Source organism: Babylonia areolata, chromosome 24 (assembly GCF_041734735.1).
Source record: "Babylonia areolata isolate BAREFJ2019XMU chromosome 24, ASM4173473v1, whole genome shotgun sequence".
Lineage (NCBI taxonomy): Eukaryota > Metazoa > Mollusca > Gastropoda > Neogastropoda > Buccinidae > Babylonia > Babylonia areolata.
In genome coordinates this window covers 5,123,957-5,141,148 of record NC_134899.1, presented here as the reverse complement: position 1 = coordinate 5,141,148, position 17,192 = coordinate 5,123,957, and the positions used below count along the sequence as shown (strand labels likewise).

The 17,192-nt window shown below is 40.4% G+C and overlaps 2 protein-coding genes across 4 annotated transcripts in view; one reads left to right on the top strand and one right to left on the bottom strand.

The window, feature by feature from the left end:
- LOC143298727 (beta-alanine-activating enzyme-like) overlaps window positions 1–6,013 on the top strand; it is a 28,736-nt gene extending 22,723 nt beyond the window's left edge. Inside the window, exons 15-16 of the mRNA XM_076611648.1 lie at window positions 1,546–1,680; window positions 3,563–6,013. Of these exons, the coding sequence (XP_076467763.1) occupies window positions 1,546–1,680; window positions 3,563–4,372 (945 nt within the window). The 3' untranslated portion in view covers window positions 4,373–6,013. The remainder of the gene's footprint in view (window positions 1–1,545; window positions 1,681–3,562) is intronic.
- A 1,166-nt stretch (window positions 6,014–7,179) lies between these two features.
- Window positions 7,180–17,185, bottom strand: LOC143298723 (methionine adenosyltransferase 2 subunit beta-like). Of its 3 annotated transcripts, none has more exons than XM_076611638.1 (6): window positions 17,087–17,185; window positions 16,190–16,410; window positions 14,364–14,478; window positions 13,530–13,682; window positions 12,765–12,958; window positions 7,180–9,656 (listed from the first exon to the last, which is right to left on the bottom strand). In XM_076611638.1, the coding sequence occupies exons 2-6, from the start codon at window positions 16,367–16,369 to the stop codon at window positions 9,405–9,407; spliced, it is 894 nt and encodes a 297-aa protein (XP_076467753.1). In that variant the 5' UTR covers window positions 16,370–16,410; window positions 17,087–17,185; the 3' UTR covers window positions 7,180–9,404. The 3 variants fall into 3 exon arrangements, with proteins under 3 accessions (XP_076467753.1, XP_076467754.1, XP_076467755.1); XM_076611639.1 differs by having other exon boundaries at window positions 17,042–17,150; XM_076611640.1 differs by lacking the exon at window positions 17,087–17,185 and adding an exon at window positions 16,566–16,692.
- Window positions 17,186–17,192: the final 7 nt, after the last annotated feature.

Genomic DNA, 17,192 nt, shown 5'->3' with positions numbered 1-17,192 from the left:
TTGTGGTATTCTTTGTCAACATTCACCTCTTCAGTATAAGAGCCTTCCGCTTGCAATATTTTGATGATGGTAACTGGGGTGAAACGCTGTTAACGTCGTCTCTTTCGCTGTTCGTATGGAGAGAGTTAAACATTTCAGAAGCCTTTTTTGTTGTTGCTCTTGAAAGTTTTTCTGCAGGATTATAAATTTGGAGTATAAAACAGGAAGTGGACAGTGCTCTGAAAGCTGGTAAACGTGTGTAAGCATGTGAGTTTGATGCTGATCATGAGGACTGATAAACCTTTGCTTATTTTCGGTCAAACTCAGAACTAAATCAGTAAGATACTGGTGATTTTTCAAAGGAAAGCCTCTGGGCACACGGTTACTAAGTTCTTAACAATACACAAAGAATTGATGAACTTTATTGAATTAGTTCCTTGACAATACACAGACAATTGTTTATCAGAACACGGCCTTTGGTACTCTTAGCTCATTCCGCCCTGCTCCTCAGCAGTTCTCTGGCATCAAATCCAGGTCATTCAGAATGGTTTTCCAACCTGTCAACTAAATGTAAACAGATAGGAACTTTCAGGTGATTTGCTTGCAAAGTTTAGGCACATTTCGAGCATTTTGAAGCATGTTTTTTTCAAGGTTTGTTCACGATCATGGCGAGAAAGTCATGTTTCACTTCTTGCCAAACATTAAACTGTTCTGAGAGAGAAAGTTGTGAGCGATCTACTATGAAATGTCATTATTTTAGTTTTTAAGTATCAGTATCAGTAGCTCAAGGAGGCGTCACTGCATTCGGACAAATCCATATACGGTACACCACATCTGCCAAGCAGATGCCTGACCAGCAGCGTAACCCAACGCGCTTAGTCAGGCCTTGAGAAAAAAAAAATCAAGAAATGAATAAAATTAAATTAAATTATAAAAAAAAAAAAAAGTAAAATAAAATAAATACCCCCCCCCCCCCAAAAAAAAAAAGAAAAAGAAAAAAACTTGTTCAGCGCTTTCCTCCCGTAAACGGACATCAAACAGACATACACACAACAACAACTTACAACAATAACAGTAATAATAAAACATCATCGTAAGTTTGCCATTGGGGACAAGACGGTGAGACACAGAAAGTTTAGTTTTTAAGCCATCTAAAAAGTACTGGCAAGACCTCCCAGGGGACTATGATTGAGTTCAGTTTTCAGTTTCAGTAGCTCAAGGAGGCGTCACTGCGTTCGGACAAATCCATATACGCTACACCACATCTGCCAAGCAGATGCCTGACCAGCAGCGTAACCCAACGCGCTTAGTCAGGCCTTGAGAAAAAAAAGAAAAAAGAAAAAGGTGAATAAATAATAGATAAGCTTACATAAATAAATAAATAAATAAATAAATAATTAATAATTATGATATTAAAAAAAAAAAAGGTAGTAGTAATGATAATAATAATAAAATAATAATAATAATAATAAATAAATAGATTATGATTGAACAAGCTGTAATCCTCCTGGTGCTGAAAGGACTGATAAAACGGAGACGACAGTTCATGCAGAAAGTCTGTTGCAGGCGACAGGAACTGCTGTATGGAGCGTATCTCTGGGCAAACCGGTCTTCAGCTCTCCTGCGGTGCATGGGGGTCTTCTGTTGGTGGCGTGTGTGGACAGCTGCCTGCACTGCTTGTCCAGCACAACGGGGCTGAAGGTTCGTGTCTCACCATGGGCCTTACATAACTGCGTTGCGTTGCGTTGTGTTGTGTTTTGTTGTTACTTTTTGCCACAACAGATTTCTCTGTGTGAAATTCAGGCTGCTGTCCTCTGAGGAGAGCATGATGCTTTAGAGCAGTGTCACCAGTTTTTTTGGTTTTTTTTGGTGAGTGTATTTGTTATACTATCAAAGTGTATTTTCCTACAGAATTTTGCCTGGGCAACCTTTTTTTTCTTTTTCTTTTTTGTTGCCATGGGTTCTTTTCTGTGTGTCAAGTGCTCACAGTACACAGGACCTCAGTTTATCGTCTCATTTGAAAACTGGCATCCACACAACCACCCTAGGTCTAATGGAGTGGGGGGTAAAATTCCTGGTCCATATACTGGACTGAAACCCATGGACAATCACTTCCTCATCATGCACATTATCCTTTGGCCAGCGCTTCACCATGCTTGTCAGTCTTGTTCTGGGTGAAGCATTATATTGAGAGAGCTGCCTGGATCTGCTGGAGTAGTCTGTAACTGTCAGGATGTCCTTATGTCTCTGCCTTCCTGTCATTTCTGGAGATGCACCTTGGTATATTTCCCACCTGTTAAGTGGGTACGTCCCTTCAACTTTTCCACTCTTCTGACGATTGAATCTTTTGCATTCCCAAATTTAACAGAGAGAAACATGGGCATGAGAGTTTTTAGTTCTTCAACTGTACAAACCTGGAATTGAATGTCTTTTTACCTCTGAAAACGGAGTATGGCTGCCTACATGGTGGGGTAAAAATGGTCATACAGGTAAAAGCCCATTCTTGTACATATGAGTGAATGTGGGAGTTGCTGCCCACGAACGTAGAAGAAGAAGAATGTCTTTTCCAGTCTGCCACAGTCCCTCACTCGCATCCTTAAAAACAAATCTAAAAACATTCCTTCTCAAGTAGTTTTTGCCTAAGGCACTGCATCGTGCATGCTGCATTCTATGGATTCACGTCTATTTCTTCAATGCCTACCTGTGGGTTGTGCTTTGTGTGTGATTGATGTTGTTATTGTACAGCACTTTGAGATGTTTGAAAGCATTACCTGTGAGATTTTCCCCTGTCTCGGTGAACTGACTGTTGCATGTGTTGGACTGTCTCTGCGGTCGGCATACTCGAATCCCAAGATAGATGAGTCCCCACAGGATGAAATAACCATTGCATGCTTTAGTCACAGTCAGACAATAAAACATAATTTGCATACTATAAAGTGATACTTCTTTTCCTCACCATACACTGCACCTCATACCACAAAGTGCTGAATGTATGGTTAAAACCTGTCAAAACACAGTTGTGAATCAAAACTATATCAAGCTTGACCCCTGAACTGGAAAATATAATGCTGCGGTGAAAAAAAAAATCTTCCCATGAATCAGTTAAAAATTAGTTCACAAACACCTCACACTCACACACATGACACTCTAAGGGTAAGATGGACAGGACGGATTCAAGAAGGCAGAGACTGACAGACCAGACGAGCAAGCGGATGATGGAATATGTGAAGAGAGTTCCGATGGTGATGTCAGGGCCTTGACATCGACAGAAGGTGGAAACATGGCCACAGCAGTGACAGCCATAAATGCTTGACTTCTTGTTCATCATATTGATGTGTGCCTTGTAATATGCTGCACCTTTTATTCTGTTAGAACTGGAAGGAAATATTAACAAAAATTGGAGGATATGCCTTATAATCTGAAGGACCTTGTTGTCAGTAAAATACAGTACTTCGCTTGTGGAGAACATTAAGTTGAACATGATTTGTATTTATTTAATTTTGACTTGTCCCTCACTTATCAGGTTTAAGATTTAAAAAAAAAAGATGAATAATTTGCATGGTTTTTGTTTGTTTGGTTTTAGATGTGGACTTACAGAACTGAGGCTCCCATCTTTTCATCCCCCGTGATCACTACAACATGCCAGGGCCTGACACCTTGCATATTGCTCGGCTCTCATGACAGCTGTCTTCACTGCATCTCCGATGCAGGACACCTTGTGTGGAAACACCGGATGACATCTACAGTGTACTCTTCTCCTTTCGTGTTCTGTCTGTGTGATGTCCTGAGGGACACAGCCAGTGGTGATGTCCATGCAAGTCACCATGGGGATGAAGCTGAAGCACAGGCACCATGGCGTCGTGCCAGCTCTCTGTGTCAGTCACAACATTCTGAAGAAAGTGTCCCAGCCAACGGGTTTGAAATCAAGCATGATTTACGAACTGATATCAGCACAAACAATGCAAAACTCCAATCTACTCCATGTAGGACATCTTTGCATTCAGGCATTGATGACAGGGGTCTTGTCTGCCAAGGTGGTCTAAAGAATGGCGAGACCGGACAAGAGTCATACAGTGGACAAACGAGGAAGAAGCGTGTTCTGTCTGCTCAAGGTGTGAAGCAACAAGAGAAGCAGGACAAGAGTGAGGTTTTCTCCACAATGGGTGGGGCAGGTGATGGCCATGTTGTCTGTGAACAGCTCGTGGCCTGTGCATCGACCAATGGTTTGGTCAGGATCTTGTGCTGTGCCACAGGGAAAGAGATGGGCCAGAAGACTTTGCCGGGGGAAGTGTTCTCTTCACCAGTCATCGCTGGTGATCGCCTCATTGTGGGCTGCAGGGATGACAGAGTGTACTGCTATAAACTGACTGTTCTCAGGAATGCGCAGTGTTGAATGTTTGGCAGGAGGGTTTCTTTCTTGAGCAGCTATTTTTTCTTGAGGGCCAGAATTTATGTGCAATATGTGCATGTATGCATATATATCTGTGTGACTGTGTATGAACGTTTGTGTGCAGAATATGTTGCAGGTACATTTTCTTGTTACTTTCACCCTTTTATAGCGACAGTTACATTAATAAGTACAAGCAAAAATCAGTATGAAAACAAACATATTATCCTGTTTTGTGACATTTTAAGTCTGTGCCTGATGTCAGCAAGTGACTCAGATGTTAATTATGTGCATTTGGCTATTAAGAGATGTGCAGCTTTGATGTTAATGCACAAACCTTCACCTGAGGAAGAAAGGTCACTAAAATCATTTTAGTCAACAACCATGGTAGAAAGTGACAGAAGTTCTAGCTGTCTTTTTCTTTCGAAACATGTTTTTGATTGATACACATTTGAAACAATATTTGCAAGACCATGTATTGCTTAACCCTTTGAGCCCTGACCACCGCTTTACTGGTGGTAGAGAAAAATGACATAATGCCTAGTCACCGGTTGAGCGGTGCGTAAACACCTGTGTCATGTTTTGCTATTGGTTGACTTATATTGAAGAGCCATTCAGAAAAACTGTAATATTCTGACGTCAGTGAACGTAGTACCAACATGGCCGCGCCTTTTCACTGTGTTTTGTGCATGTGCTTTGGATAAAAAAGATCGATTTCAATATAAGTGCCTAGTGCCTGAATCTCCTTCATGTGTATATATGTCTGCAGAAGATCAAATACGCATGTTAAAGATCCTGTAATTCATGTCAGCATTCAGTGTTATGGAAACAAGAACATACCCAACATGCACTCCCCTAAAATAGAGTATGCCTGCTGGCATGGTTGAGTAAAAATGCGTCATACAAGTAAAACCTCCTACCATATTGTTCATGCCAGTGAATGTGGGAGTAGCAGTCCACAAAAGCAGAAGAAAAAGGTGGGTGAGAAGACGAAAAAGCATGAATTTCTTTTTTGTTTTAAATCCATACTTCATTCGATTTATAACAGACAAAATATCGTATGAGGGCACCTGTAAAAGGAATATTAAAGAAGAGGATAAATGTATACAAATTCATTGTAAGGAATGAAATCAAGAAGTGTGCAACACTGGTATAGTGTCAGTACGTCTACTGATGAAGATAGGATGGGACAGAAAGATAACAACTCTGCACTGTGGACCAGTGAACTGAAAGCATTGTTACACATGACAGGAATGTGTGGGAGACGATGAATTACCTCACATCTTGTCCAACATCTGGTGTCACATCGGATATCAGTACATAGTTATAGTCTTGAATGCCATGAATTTCTTTTTGCTCCAAGCAGTTCCTACCGAATACAGTTTTGTTGCAATATTCAGATTCTCAGGGTAAGTCATGTGTTCACCGTTGAATTTTTTGTTTTCTTTTTAAATGTCTTGATACAAATTGTTTGATTTGATTTCAAGCCTGTTGTTGTTGGTTTAAATGTTATGAATGGTGAAACAGTGCCTTGGAAAAAAATAATAGCAAAGAAAGGTCTGATTTTTGTTTGTTTGTTATGTTTTAATTGCCTTAATAAAAACTGTTAAAAGTCATTTCCAGCATGTTGTTGGTTTAAAATGTCATGAATGGTGAAACAGTGACTCAAATAAAAAGTTTATCAATCAAGGTCTGGTTGTTTTTTTTATCAGATCTTTAGAATAAATTATTTTAGATGCTTCTGACACCATTTGACAAAGACTAGGAGAGAAACAGAGAGAAAGGGGGAAAGAGAGATAGATACAGATAGAAAGATAGGGATTCTTATTGATTCTTATTTTAGATATTTCTGACACCATTTGACAAAGACTGGGAGAGAAACAGAGAGAGAGAGTGAGGGGGTGGGGGGGGGGGGGATAGATACAGACAGAAAGATATTGATTCTTATTGATTCTTATTTTAGATATTTCTGACACCATTTGACAAAGACTGGGAGAGAAACAGAGAGAGAGAGTGAGGGGGTGGGGGGGTGGGGGGGGATAGGTAGACAGAAAGATATTCTTATTTTAGATGTTTCTGACACCATTTGACAAAGACTGGGAGAGAAACAGAGAAAGAGAGTGAGGGGTTGGGGGGGGGGGGGGGGGGGGATAGATTCAGACAGAAAGATATTGATTCTTATTGATTCTTATTTTAGATGTTTCTGACACCATTTGACAAAGACTGGGAGAGAAACAGAGAAAGAGAGTGAGGGGTTGGGGGGGGGATAGATACAGACAGAAAGATATTGATTTTTATTGATTCTTATTTTAGATGTTTCTGACACCATTTGACAAAGACTGGGAGAGAAACACAGAGAGAGAGAGAGAAAGAGGGGGGGAGGGGGGGGGGGGGGGAAGAGAGAGATAGATGGATAGAAAGAGACTGATTCTTATTGAGTCTGTCCTTGTTCCTCTGTTGACTCAAAGTGCTCTCCTCTTTGCAGTCACACATCCTCAGGCCAGTCACACCTCTACCAGTTGTCTTTCCTGAGAATCAAGCTCTGGGGTACAGTGAAGTGGATGAAAAAGGGAAAAATATAATTCAAAGATTAGAAATAAAAATAATTCTATCATGAGTAAAACTAGTTGGGAGAGAGGCAGGGAAGTTACATGTGTGTGGAGAAATTCTAAGAGTCAAGAAAATATTTCCCAACTCTGACAATCAAATGTGATGGTGCATGTTAAAATCATGGATAATGGTCAAAATTCACAAAATGATATTCTTTTATCTGAAAGTAGAGAGAATTCTGAATAACACACAGAAAACAGAATTCAAGTATCTTTATTACTTTCTGAGATACATGCATTCGAGTCTCGTGATGATCACAAACTTACTTCTGAGAAAATTGGGGCAAACGAGTTCGCTGTTTCCCACTCTTGATCACCAGTTCCCAATGGGAAAACATCAAAATAAAGCACTAATACTTTATATTTCTTTATAATACTTGGAAATTTAATAGAAAAAGAATCATATAATCTAAATAACCAAAAAACTCATTTTCACCCCTTGTCACTTTCACAGCTTGTTGCATGAAATTTACTCCAGCGACTTATCCATGATTTTCACGTGCGGCGTCACAAATAAAAAAGGAAAACATTCTACATACATATAAAAAATTTATAAAAAAAAATAAAACAGATGCTAATCTTTGTTCTTTCATTTGTACTGGTTCGTACGGTTATTAGATGGAACCAGTACTTGTTGAGATAAAAAGATACATCAAGGACATGGCAACTAAAGGTCAGTTCTGGAATGTACTGAATATGAATGTCACAGACTTTGAATCCCAGCACCGTTTGGTGGGATGAGGGTAAATATTTTTCTACTCTCCCATGTCAGTATGGCTTGTGGCTTGTCCTTATCATGTACTCATGGGTACAGATGTTCGAAGTGTGCATGCAGATGTCACAAAGTGTGTCAGCATCAGTCAGTCATGTAAACCTGAACATGTGAAACATCCATCGCCCTTAAAAATAGCAGGATAAAAAAAAATGGCTTCACATATTAAAACCTAGCTGGAAACCATTGTATGTGACTGATTGTGAGTTTAAAGCGTATAACCCATCTAAACAGAAAACAAAGAGAGAGAGAGAGAGAAGTACATCTATGGAATAAGTTATATGGTCAAGCATCAACACTTGTAAACATGCCTGGCGAAGTTTGTGATTTAGTGTCCAAATAAACACAAGTCTCTGACAACCACTGTAGTACTTTACTGCATGTACCGACACAAATCCTCAACAATTCCTCTTTCAGGTAAATGTTGAAATGGTAGTATCATATAATACTATGAGAATCATGATTATGTAAATGATGCATATATCTGTCAAATGCACATTCCATGTTGTGCTGTAACAAACATCAGGATGACAATAATGATGATGAAAATGTACCTTTTAAATTTTTTTTAATGATACAGAAGATCATTCAGTCACCATGGATAAAAGTAACACATGGCACAGTATGAAGGCAAACACACAGCTGGAAGTTACACCATTACAGATCTAATCTGTGAATTTATCCCCTGATTTCAATAAATCCCTCTTTCTACTATGCATTACCTGTTCAAATAATATGATTTTTTTTTTTTTGCCCACAGCATTAATACAATTTTGTTCACAACTTTTATTCTACATCAACCAGATGGAACTAAACTCAACATCCCAAGTATTGCTGGCATACTGCATGCCATGTAATATCTCGTGAATCCAGTCAATAGTTTCAGCATTTACAAAGCAGTGAAATCAGACAATTTTCCTCAACCACAAACAAAACATATTCAGTGAAACAAATACATAATATCTAAGTACTATGTCCATGAAACAAAAACTTTGCTGTTAAAATAAACTATGGTTCCCCCACAAACAAATCACAGGAAGACACTTGAGTGCCATACATCATATCACCAGTCTAAGTAACAAAATATATTCAAAGAAATAAACCCACAATTCCTCAACAATTTCACAAGTAACAAAATGCTTTCTGTGAAATGAACACAGAATTCCTTGACAGTTTCACAACAAACAAATCATTCTGTGAAACAAACATGCAATTTCTCAAAATCTTCAGCACGTTCACTGAACAAAAAACAACACACACACACACACACACACAAACAAACTCGCACAATTTCTAAGTCCATGAAACCAAATGTTAATGCATGATTACCCCACAAAATGTAACATTAAGATGCTGAATGCCGTGCATCATCTTAGCATCTTTATCACCATATAAACAAAGAGCGAAATAAACACCCAATTCTATACACTATGTCCAACCAACCAACCTTTCTGTATAAACCTGCATTTTTCCACACTTTCTGGCATGTTAGGATCCATTTAAAGCAATGCATCTTTTCCACAATCATAATATTTCTTTCACAGAAAAGAACAAGGCTCCATTTATTTAATTTCTTTTTTTTTTGTAGGTGGGCTTCAGATGCATGCAGTCCATTCTGTGCCTGCTGGCCCTGATATAGTAATGACTGTCACACAAACTAAGGAAAAAACTTTTCAAGGACTGGTTTTATTTCTTCAGAGAATTTTGACCTTGAGCAGATGCCAAGCTCTTCGACTCTTGACAAATCCAGGTGGGCATCGTAGGGCCTTGTTGCTCCTCCCGATGGAGTCTTGTCTGCTTGGATATGGTCAGGGGACAGACTGAAGGCCTTGGCCATGGCAACAGCCATGTCATATTTGGTCATCATCTCATCACCACTCCAGTGGTACACTCCGGCAATGTCAGCACCCTGCATCATCAGACAGAGGGAACAAACACTAGCAAATGTATCCACATGAAATTTTTACTTTCATTACATTTAGCACTCTTGCTGTACAAAGAACATGCTCTGTTTATACATTCACAATAGAAAATTTAATTGAAGTAAATATGTGTCTGGTAATTCTTTGGGATAAAAAGGAAATGAACCATATACATTTGTCTGCTGCCCACAGGGAACTATTATTGTTAGGTCACCATAGGCCACACACAAAAGGAGACCCTGCACTGCTGCTGAGTCACTTCAGTGGTGTTCAGTAGTGCCTTTTCTGACATTACATACTCAGGACACCAACAACTAAGCCCCCTACTGACAACAATAATCAGTCATGGAGCCAGACTCTGTGAGTGTTCCCTCCACCGTGGAGTCCACCACCATGTTCCTCCATTAACAGTCCCCAATGAATCTGCTGACACTGAAGACTTGGACAGGACTCACCAATAGCATGGAAGTGGAGGGGGACCGAAACTGGAGTCGCTATGAGAGCAGGGCATGAAAAGCCACAGATCTGGGGACAATTTCTTTCTATACTGGTGATTCTTGTACTTATTCTTGTTGCTTATAGTCCAGCCGACTGCACAGGGCCATATCAGGACTGGCAAACCACACAAATGCTCAACCGCGTCAACACAAAACTGTCAAATTTACAAAAAAAAACCCACTAAGACAAACCCACAAAACACAGTTCATGACACAGTATCCCAACCATTTAGGTCCTTATGGCAAAGAAGACTAGGCCATGCTGAGGATGCCAGCCTTTCCACTTAATTTACCATCCCCAGATAACAAAAAATCATAAAAAAGAAAAAAAACCCAAAAAAACCCAACTTCACAGCCAAACAAAAAATACATAAAAAAGGCTATATAAGCAAATAACACTGCAGAATGGTCAGCTAGTGCCCATCCCAGTGTTTACATCTCACTACCTAATCGCCAGAGCAAAACAGCAAAGACAACACATCATGGACTGCAGAAAAGAGGAAAAAGTGTCAAGGATTGATTGAAAAAAGAAATGGGAATGGACTGGGAAGGCAGAAAAAGGAGACAACAGTGAAGATAGAAGAAAGGCAGAAACAAAGAGAGTGACAGAAAAGAGGAAATTTCCAGCACAGAATTTCCAGAAGGCGGGGATGCTATTTGTACTGAAAGACCCCCGGCATCCCCATGGGGGGCTCTATACTGGCGATGAAGGAGGATGGGGGTGATGACAATGTTGTTATGGAGGTTAATTTCAGGTTTGGAACAATGTGACAAGCCTGTCAACCAAGAGAAACAGACACTTGCAGTGCTGGTCAAAAAATTTGACAAACACACCCAACAGGCGCAGCAGCCGAGTGGTTAAAGCGCTGGACTTTCAATCTGAGGGTCCCGGGTTCGAATCACAGTGATGGTGCCTGGTGGGTAAAGGGTGGAGATTTTTACGATCTCCCAGGTCAACATATGTGTAGACCTGCTAGTGCCTGAACCCCCTTCGTGGGTAAACGCATGCTGAAGATCAAATACACACGTTAAAGATCCTGTAATCCATCTCAGTGTTCGGTGGGTTATGGAAACAAGAACATACCCAGCATGCACACCCCTGAAAGCGGAGTATGGCTGCCTTCATGGCGGGGTAAAAACGGTCATGCACGTAAAAGCCCACTCGTGTACGTGCAAGTGAATGTGGGAGTTGCAGCTCATGAATGATGAAGAAGAAGAAGATGACTAACACACCCAAAGATGCATCCGTGAAGTGGATGATACTCGACTATGTGGTCCCAGTCTTTTCATCAAACCTATAGCACACTATGGTGACCCAACTCTGGATAGGAGGTGGCTGCAGGTTGAAAAAACACACCTCTGCTGGTAACTGAACCCGCGTCTTCCCAGCCATCAGCTGCAAAACCAACCACTTCCCCACAGTGGCTGGTTGCACAGAAATTCTTACTGAGATGTTTCTTGTCAATTTGATGTTCTTAATTCATTCATCCTGTTCTTCTTGCCACTTTGATGTTCTATTTTTATTTTACATGTTCTTGTCATTATGATATTCTAAGTTCATTCATCCTGTTCAGATACTGTGGGACTAATTCCTGAACACCGAGACATATTTGTGGTCAGAGCCGCTGCTGTTCCATCTTCTCTCTGTCTCTCTCTCTCACACACACACACGGTTTCTTTTCCCAAAGGAAGTGTTTTCTCTGCTCACAAGAACTCACAAACTTTGAATGTAAGACGAACAAAAATAAATAAATTCAACTGCAGATTAGCTAATGTGCGTCCCACATTCCCCAGGCTCCTCATTAACCAACAACAAGATACATCAGCACATCTTCTTTGCCAACAGCTGGACACACACATGGACCAGAAGTCAAAAGTATCTCCTGACAGGCGCAATAGCCGAGTGGTTAAAGCGTTGGACTGTCAATCTGAGGGTCCCGGGTTCGAATCACGGTGACGGCGCCTGGTGGGTAAAGGGTGGAGATTTTTACGATCTCCCTGGTCAACATATGTGCAGACTTGCTAGTGCCTGAACCCTCTTCGTGTGTAAACGCAAGCAGAAGATCAAATACGCATGTTAAAGATCCTGTAACCCATGTCAGCGTTCGGTGGGTTATGGAAACAAGAACATACCCAGCATGCACATCCCCGAAAACGGAGTATGGCTGCCTACATGGCGGGGTAAAAACGGTCATACACGTAAAAGCCCACTCGTGTGCATACAAGTGAACGCAGAAGAAGAAGAAGAAGAAAAAAGTATCTCCTGTCAGGAGAGGACACAGACGGGTGGAACAACTGAGTGGTTATGGAATTCAACTTTCTTCATCTTCTTCAGTATGCCCAGGAAGTTCAACTTTCTTCACCTTCTTCAGTATGCCCAGGAAGTTCAACTTCTAATCTGTGGGTCCTGGGTTCAAATCCCAGTCATGGCGTCTGGTGAGTTAAGGATGGAGAATTTTCAGATCTCCCAAGTAGGCATATGTGTAGACCTGTCTGTGGATGTGTGTGTATGCGGCGATGTTGCACACATGTTACTGTGGAGAAAGGGAAAAGAGTGGGCAGCAGGACTCACCAGCAGAGCGACTATACAACACTCACCTGGATCTTTTTGTCAGCCAGCTGTTTCAACACAGAAGCAATGTCTTTGCAGTGTGTTGGATACCGTCGCTCGTAGTCTGACATGATGCATGTTTCGTCCACATTTTTGACTTTTGAGAAGAGCACGGTGACTGCGCTTTCATCCACCCTCTCCACATCACCATAGAGTATAGGGACACGTAACACACAATTGGCTGCACAGAAAAATATACAGCTGTCACAAAAACTTGTTCAGCAGTCTTGTTATTTGCATGAAGAAATTTTTTAAATATTATTTTTAAGTAAGGCTTTTGCATATGGTTTGTTAGTGCCAGGAGCTCCATGACACCCTCAAACACACACACAAATGCACACGTACACACACACTCTCCCTCTCTCTGCCATACACATGCTATCTCTCTCATTTACACAAATTGCATTCAGTCTCTTCCTCAGTCTCAATTCTCTCTATCACAAATGCATCAATTGAACTGTTTTGAATTAGTCCGGTTTCACTTCACATCTAAGCTATGTAACTGTAGTCATCTTATGCAATTTACTTTATGAGATTACGACACATCCGTGAAAGAAAAAAACCCAAAAACAAAACAGTATGAATCATAACAGAGGATTGGTGACAGACCTGTATGTATAAATAATACATGAACACACATCCAACCCTCTCACTCATCTCTACATGAAGTCGTCAACTTAAACGAGCAAAAATATAATAAAACAATGCAAATTCTAAAAATAGAAATAAAAATGACTCAAAATGCTGTTTACTTTTCCCCTCAGCCAATGTCACTTTTTCTCCCTCGTATTTGCTTTTCCCATAAGCATTGAGCGGTGAAGGACTGGCGGATTCTTTGTATGGTGGGTTCTTTCCGTCAAAAACGTAATCTGTGCTGATGTAGATCACACTGCCGCCAACTGCAGCTGGGGGAACAAAGAAAGGTATGGTACCAGTCAATCAAACGTCATGTCAACATGGCAGACTGACAAAATATCAAACATAAAACACAATGTCTACATAGGTGTCCTGGTCAACAATAATGACCAAACACATGCAGCTCTGAGTTTTAAGTGAGATGTCAGTGGCCAAAGGTCATCTAGTGTGTCAGCGACGGCTGCCCTCAAAATCTAAAGATTACATGCTGCACTGGCACCATGATAAGGAGTGAGAGTGGTCAAACAAGAACGCCTGATACATGTGATGTTTCTTTTCTTTTCTTCTCCCCATTTAACAGTGCTCTCATTCAATTCCCAGTTATGGGTTTATCATTATCATTTCAATTAATGTTTCTTTTATTGTTATTTATCAATGTTAAATTTGCTTCCTGTGTGTGTGGATTTTTTCCCCATAACGAAAATAAAATACACCAACTAAGAAGTCTGACTGGCACAGCCCATTATTAAATATTTCACCAAAGTGAAATAATTTGCTTTCCTGCATATCTCATGTTCTTAAATCCAAGAACAATGCAAATGACACAAGTCTCAAATTACAGTCTCTATTTTTTCTTTTCTTTTCACTTAGCTCATCCACTGGAAGCCTCCCAACAAAGGAATGTGGACAAAACAAAAGTGAAGAAGCTTTGTGTGACCATTTCTACCAACCTGTCTCCTGGCACAGGGACTGAGTGGCAGTCACGTTCAGTTTCTGCGTTGCCTCCCCTTGTTTCTCCACAACATCCGGTCTCCGTTCAGCAGCACTGTGTATCACCAAAGCTGGCTGCACAATACAAAAATAACACCTTCTTCTCCTCTTCTTCTTCTGCGTTCGTGGGCTGCAACTCCCATGTTCACTCGTATGTACACGAGTGGGCTTTTACGTGTATGACCGTTTTTACTCCGCCATGTAGGCAGCCATACTCCGTTTTCGGGAGTGTGCATGCTGGGTATGTTCTTGTTTCCATAACCCACCGAACGCTGACATGGATTACAGGATCTTTAACGTGCGTATTTGATCTTCTGCTTGCGTATACACACAAAGAGGGGTCAGGCACTAGCAGGTCTGCACATAAGTTGACCTGGGAGATCGAAAAAATCTCCACCCTTTACCCACCAGGCACCATTACCAAGATTCGAACCCGGGACCCTCAGATTGAAAGTCCAACGCTTTAACCACTCGGCTATTGCGCCCGTCAAAAAAACAAAACAAAAAACAAAAAAAAACAAAAAACCCCCACAAAAAACACCACTACTACTACTTTTACTACTAACAATAATAATTGTGCAAACTCCCCATATAATGGGCTCTGAGCACCTCACATGAAACAATACATATACAACAGTGCATAATTAGCATACAACAGCACAAAATAAACCAACATATCTAAATACACTATGATAACAGTATGAATTGCAAAATAAGAACAATCACACCGTAAAAAAGCACAGCATATACTTTACAAATGTACACACATGCACACACTTATTTGCATGCACACAGAACATGCACACACACACACTCACGCACAGTAAACACCCACCCACAAGCACGTATGCTACACAGTACATGAAGACTTCAAAAGAGGGGAACACACACACACACACACACACACACACACACACACAAGGGGAGGTGTTGGGGGAGTGCAGGATGGGAGGAGACTTACAACCAAACAACTATGCTTTGTTACACCCAAAGGCCAATGAATCTTATTCATATTTCATTTATCAATGAATAAAGAGCATGCAAAATGGCATTTAACACTGGCATCCATGCATATCAGACATGTTGCCAGAAGCCAGACTGAATAAGCATTTTTTTGAAGTTGGTGATAGTTCCTGAAGAAGTCTGCTCAAACTTTGAGACAGGCTTACTAGAAACTAACTCAAGAAATGAGAAAAAAAAAGGCCATCAGAAGGATGTTCAATGTTGTAAGAACGGTCAAATATTCCCCTTTTTTTTCAACCTATTCCCTAAATTAAAAAAAAAAATCATACAATTGTTTTTTCTTTCTTTATTCTGTTTTGCTTTTTAGTGGCTCACCTTTCAGGTTTGGCCTTAAAACCTATACCACTTTCCGAAATAGCTCTCCCGCCCATCCCTGTTTCTGTCTACAGTTTCCCTGCTTTATACACACACACACACATACATACATTATATATATATTATCTGTGTGTGTGTGTGTGTGTGTGTGTGTGTGTGTTTATAAGCTTTGTCTGTCATTGCTAAACATCAGAGTTATGCATAATACAAATAAATCACTGATGTGAAAGTGCTTGGATTTTGTACCTGCACAAGATTCAGCTTTATTATTCTTCCATTATCTTTATTTTTGTTATTATTTTCATTATTATCACTATCATTCTGATCACCAATGGTGCAAAAGTGCTTTGATTTTGTCTGCACGAGATTCAGTACAATATATAAATACTCCCATTGTTTTCATTATTTTTGTTGCTATTATCATTATCATCGTCATCAATATCATTACCTTGAACTCTAGGATTAAGCTCTTTACTGCTTGGGGGTCAGTGATGTCAACTTTCCTTAACTTGCTTCCTGCTCGACTGAATGCAAGGCCCAGGACAGTCCAGGATGCATCACTCTCAAATTCTTGCATAACAGCTCGGCCCAACAACCCTGAGGCGCCGGTGATGAGGACTTTCTTCATTTTGGGTAATCAGTCCCTGTGTCAAATTTCGTATGAATTTTCTGAAAAAGAAAAAAGAAAAAAAGAATTAATGGCTGCAAAATATCAGTGTCTTGATGACAGACTGTCTAAACAAAACAGCACTAAAGTATTGTAATCAATTTTGTCTCATATTACAAATAAGATACACCATTAAAATATTTTAAAAACTACTCACCAACAGACCAAGTACATTTATTTTATACTTTGTATTTAATATCTTTCTGCTTCAGTGTGGGTCTAGGTTCGATTCCCGCTCTCGCCCTTTCTCCCTACGTTGACTGCAAAATAAAAACTGAGCGTCTATTCATTCGGACAAAACGATAAACCGAGGCCCCGTATGCGGCACGCACTTAGCGCACTGAAAAAGAACCCATGACAACCTAAACTGTTGTCCTCTGGCAAAATTATATTACCATAGATAGGTAAACAAATATGCACGCATGCACTCAAGACCTGATAAGCGCATTGACTTATTTGACGTCAGGCATCTGCATAGCAGATGTGGTGTAGCATATGTGGATTTGTCCGAACTCATTGACGCCTCATTGAGAAACTGAAAATAAAACTGAGTGTGTGTGGAAATGGGAAAGTGTCAGTTTAAAAGTTCATTTTACTTCCAACACAATCAAATTCTCCGACTATCTGGCTAACCTTAAACTAAAATATCTCGGATGGGGCCTGGCAACAAGGACATACAGTCGTGTATTCGCCGACAACTGCAGTTGGCTGGGAGCATGGATGTGTAAGCTGTGCAGCAACACTCCACGTCTTGTGTTGTTTATCAGAATTGTTTCCCTTCGCG

What these genes read in the sequence shown, in the direction of transcription:
- LOC143298723 (XM_076611638.1), bottom strand. Translation starts at nt 16,369, where the DNA reads ATGAAGAAAGTCCTCATCACCGGCGCCTCAGGGTTGTTGGGCCGAGCT. An exon ending in GCTTAATCCTAGAGTTCAAG is followed by an intron (nt 14,479 to 16,189) that starts GTAATGATATTG and finishes TGTATTGTGCAG; the next exon opens with CCAGCTTTGGTGATACACAG. An exon ending in TGGCTGACAAAAAGATCCAG is followed by an intron (nt 9,657 to 12,764) that starts GTGAGTGTTGTA and finishes CTGATGATGCAG; the next exon opens with GGTGCTGACATTGCCGGAGT.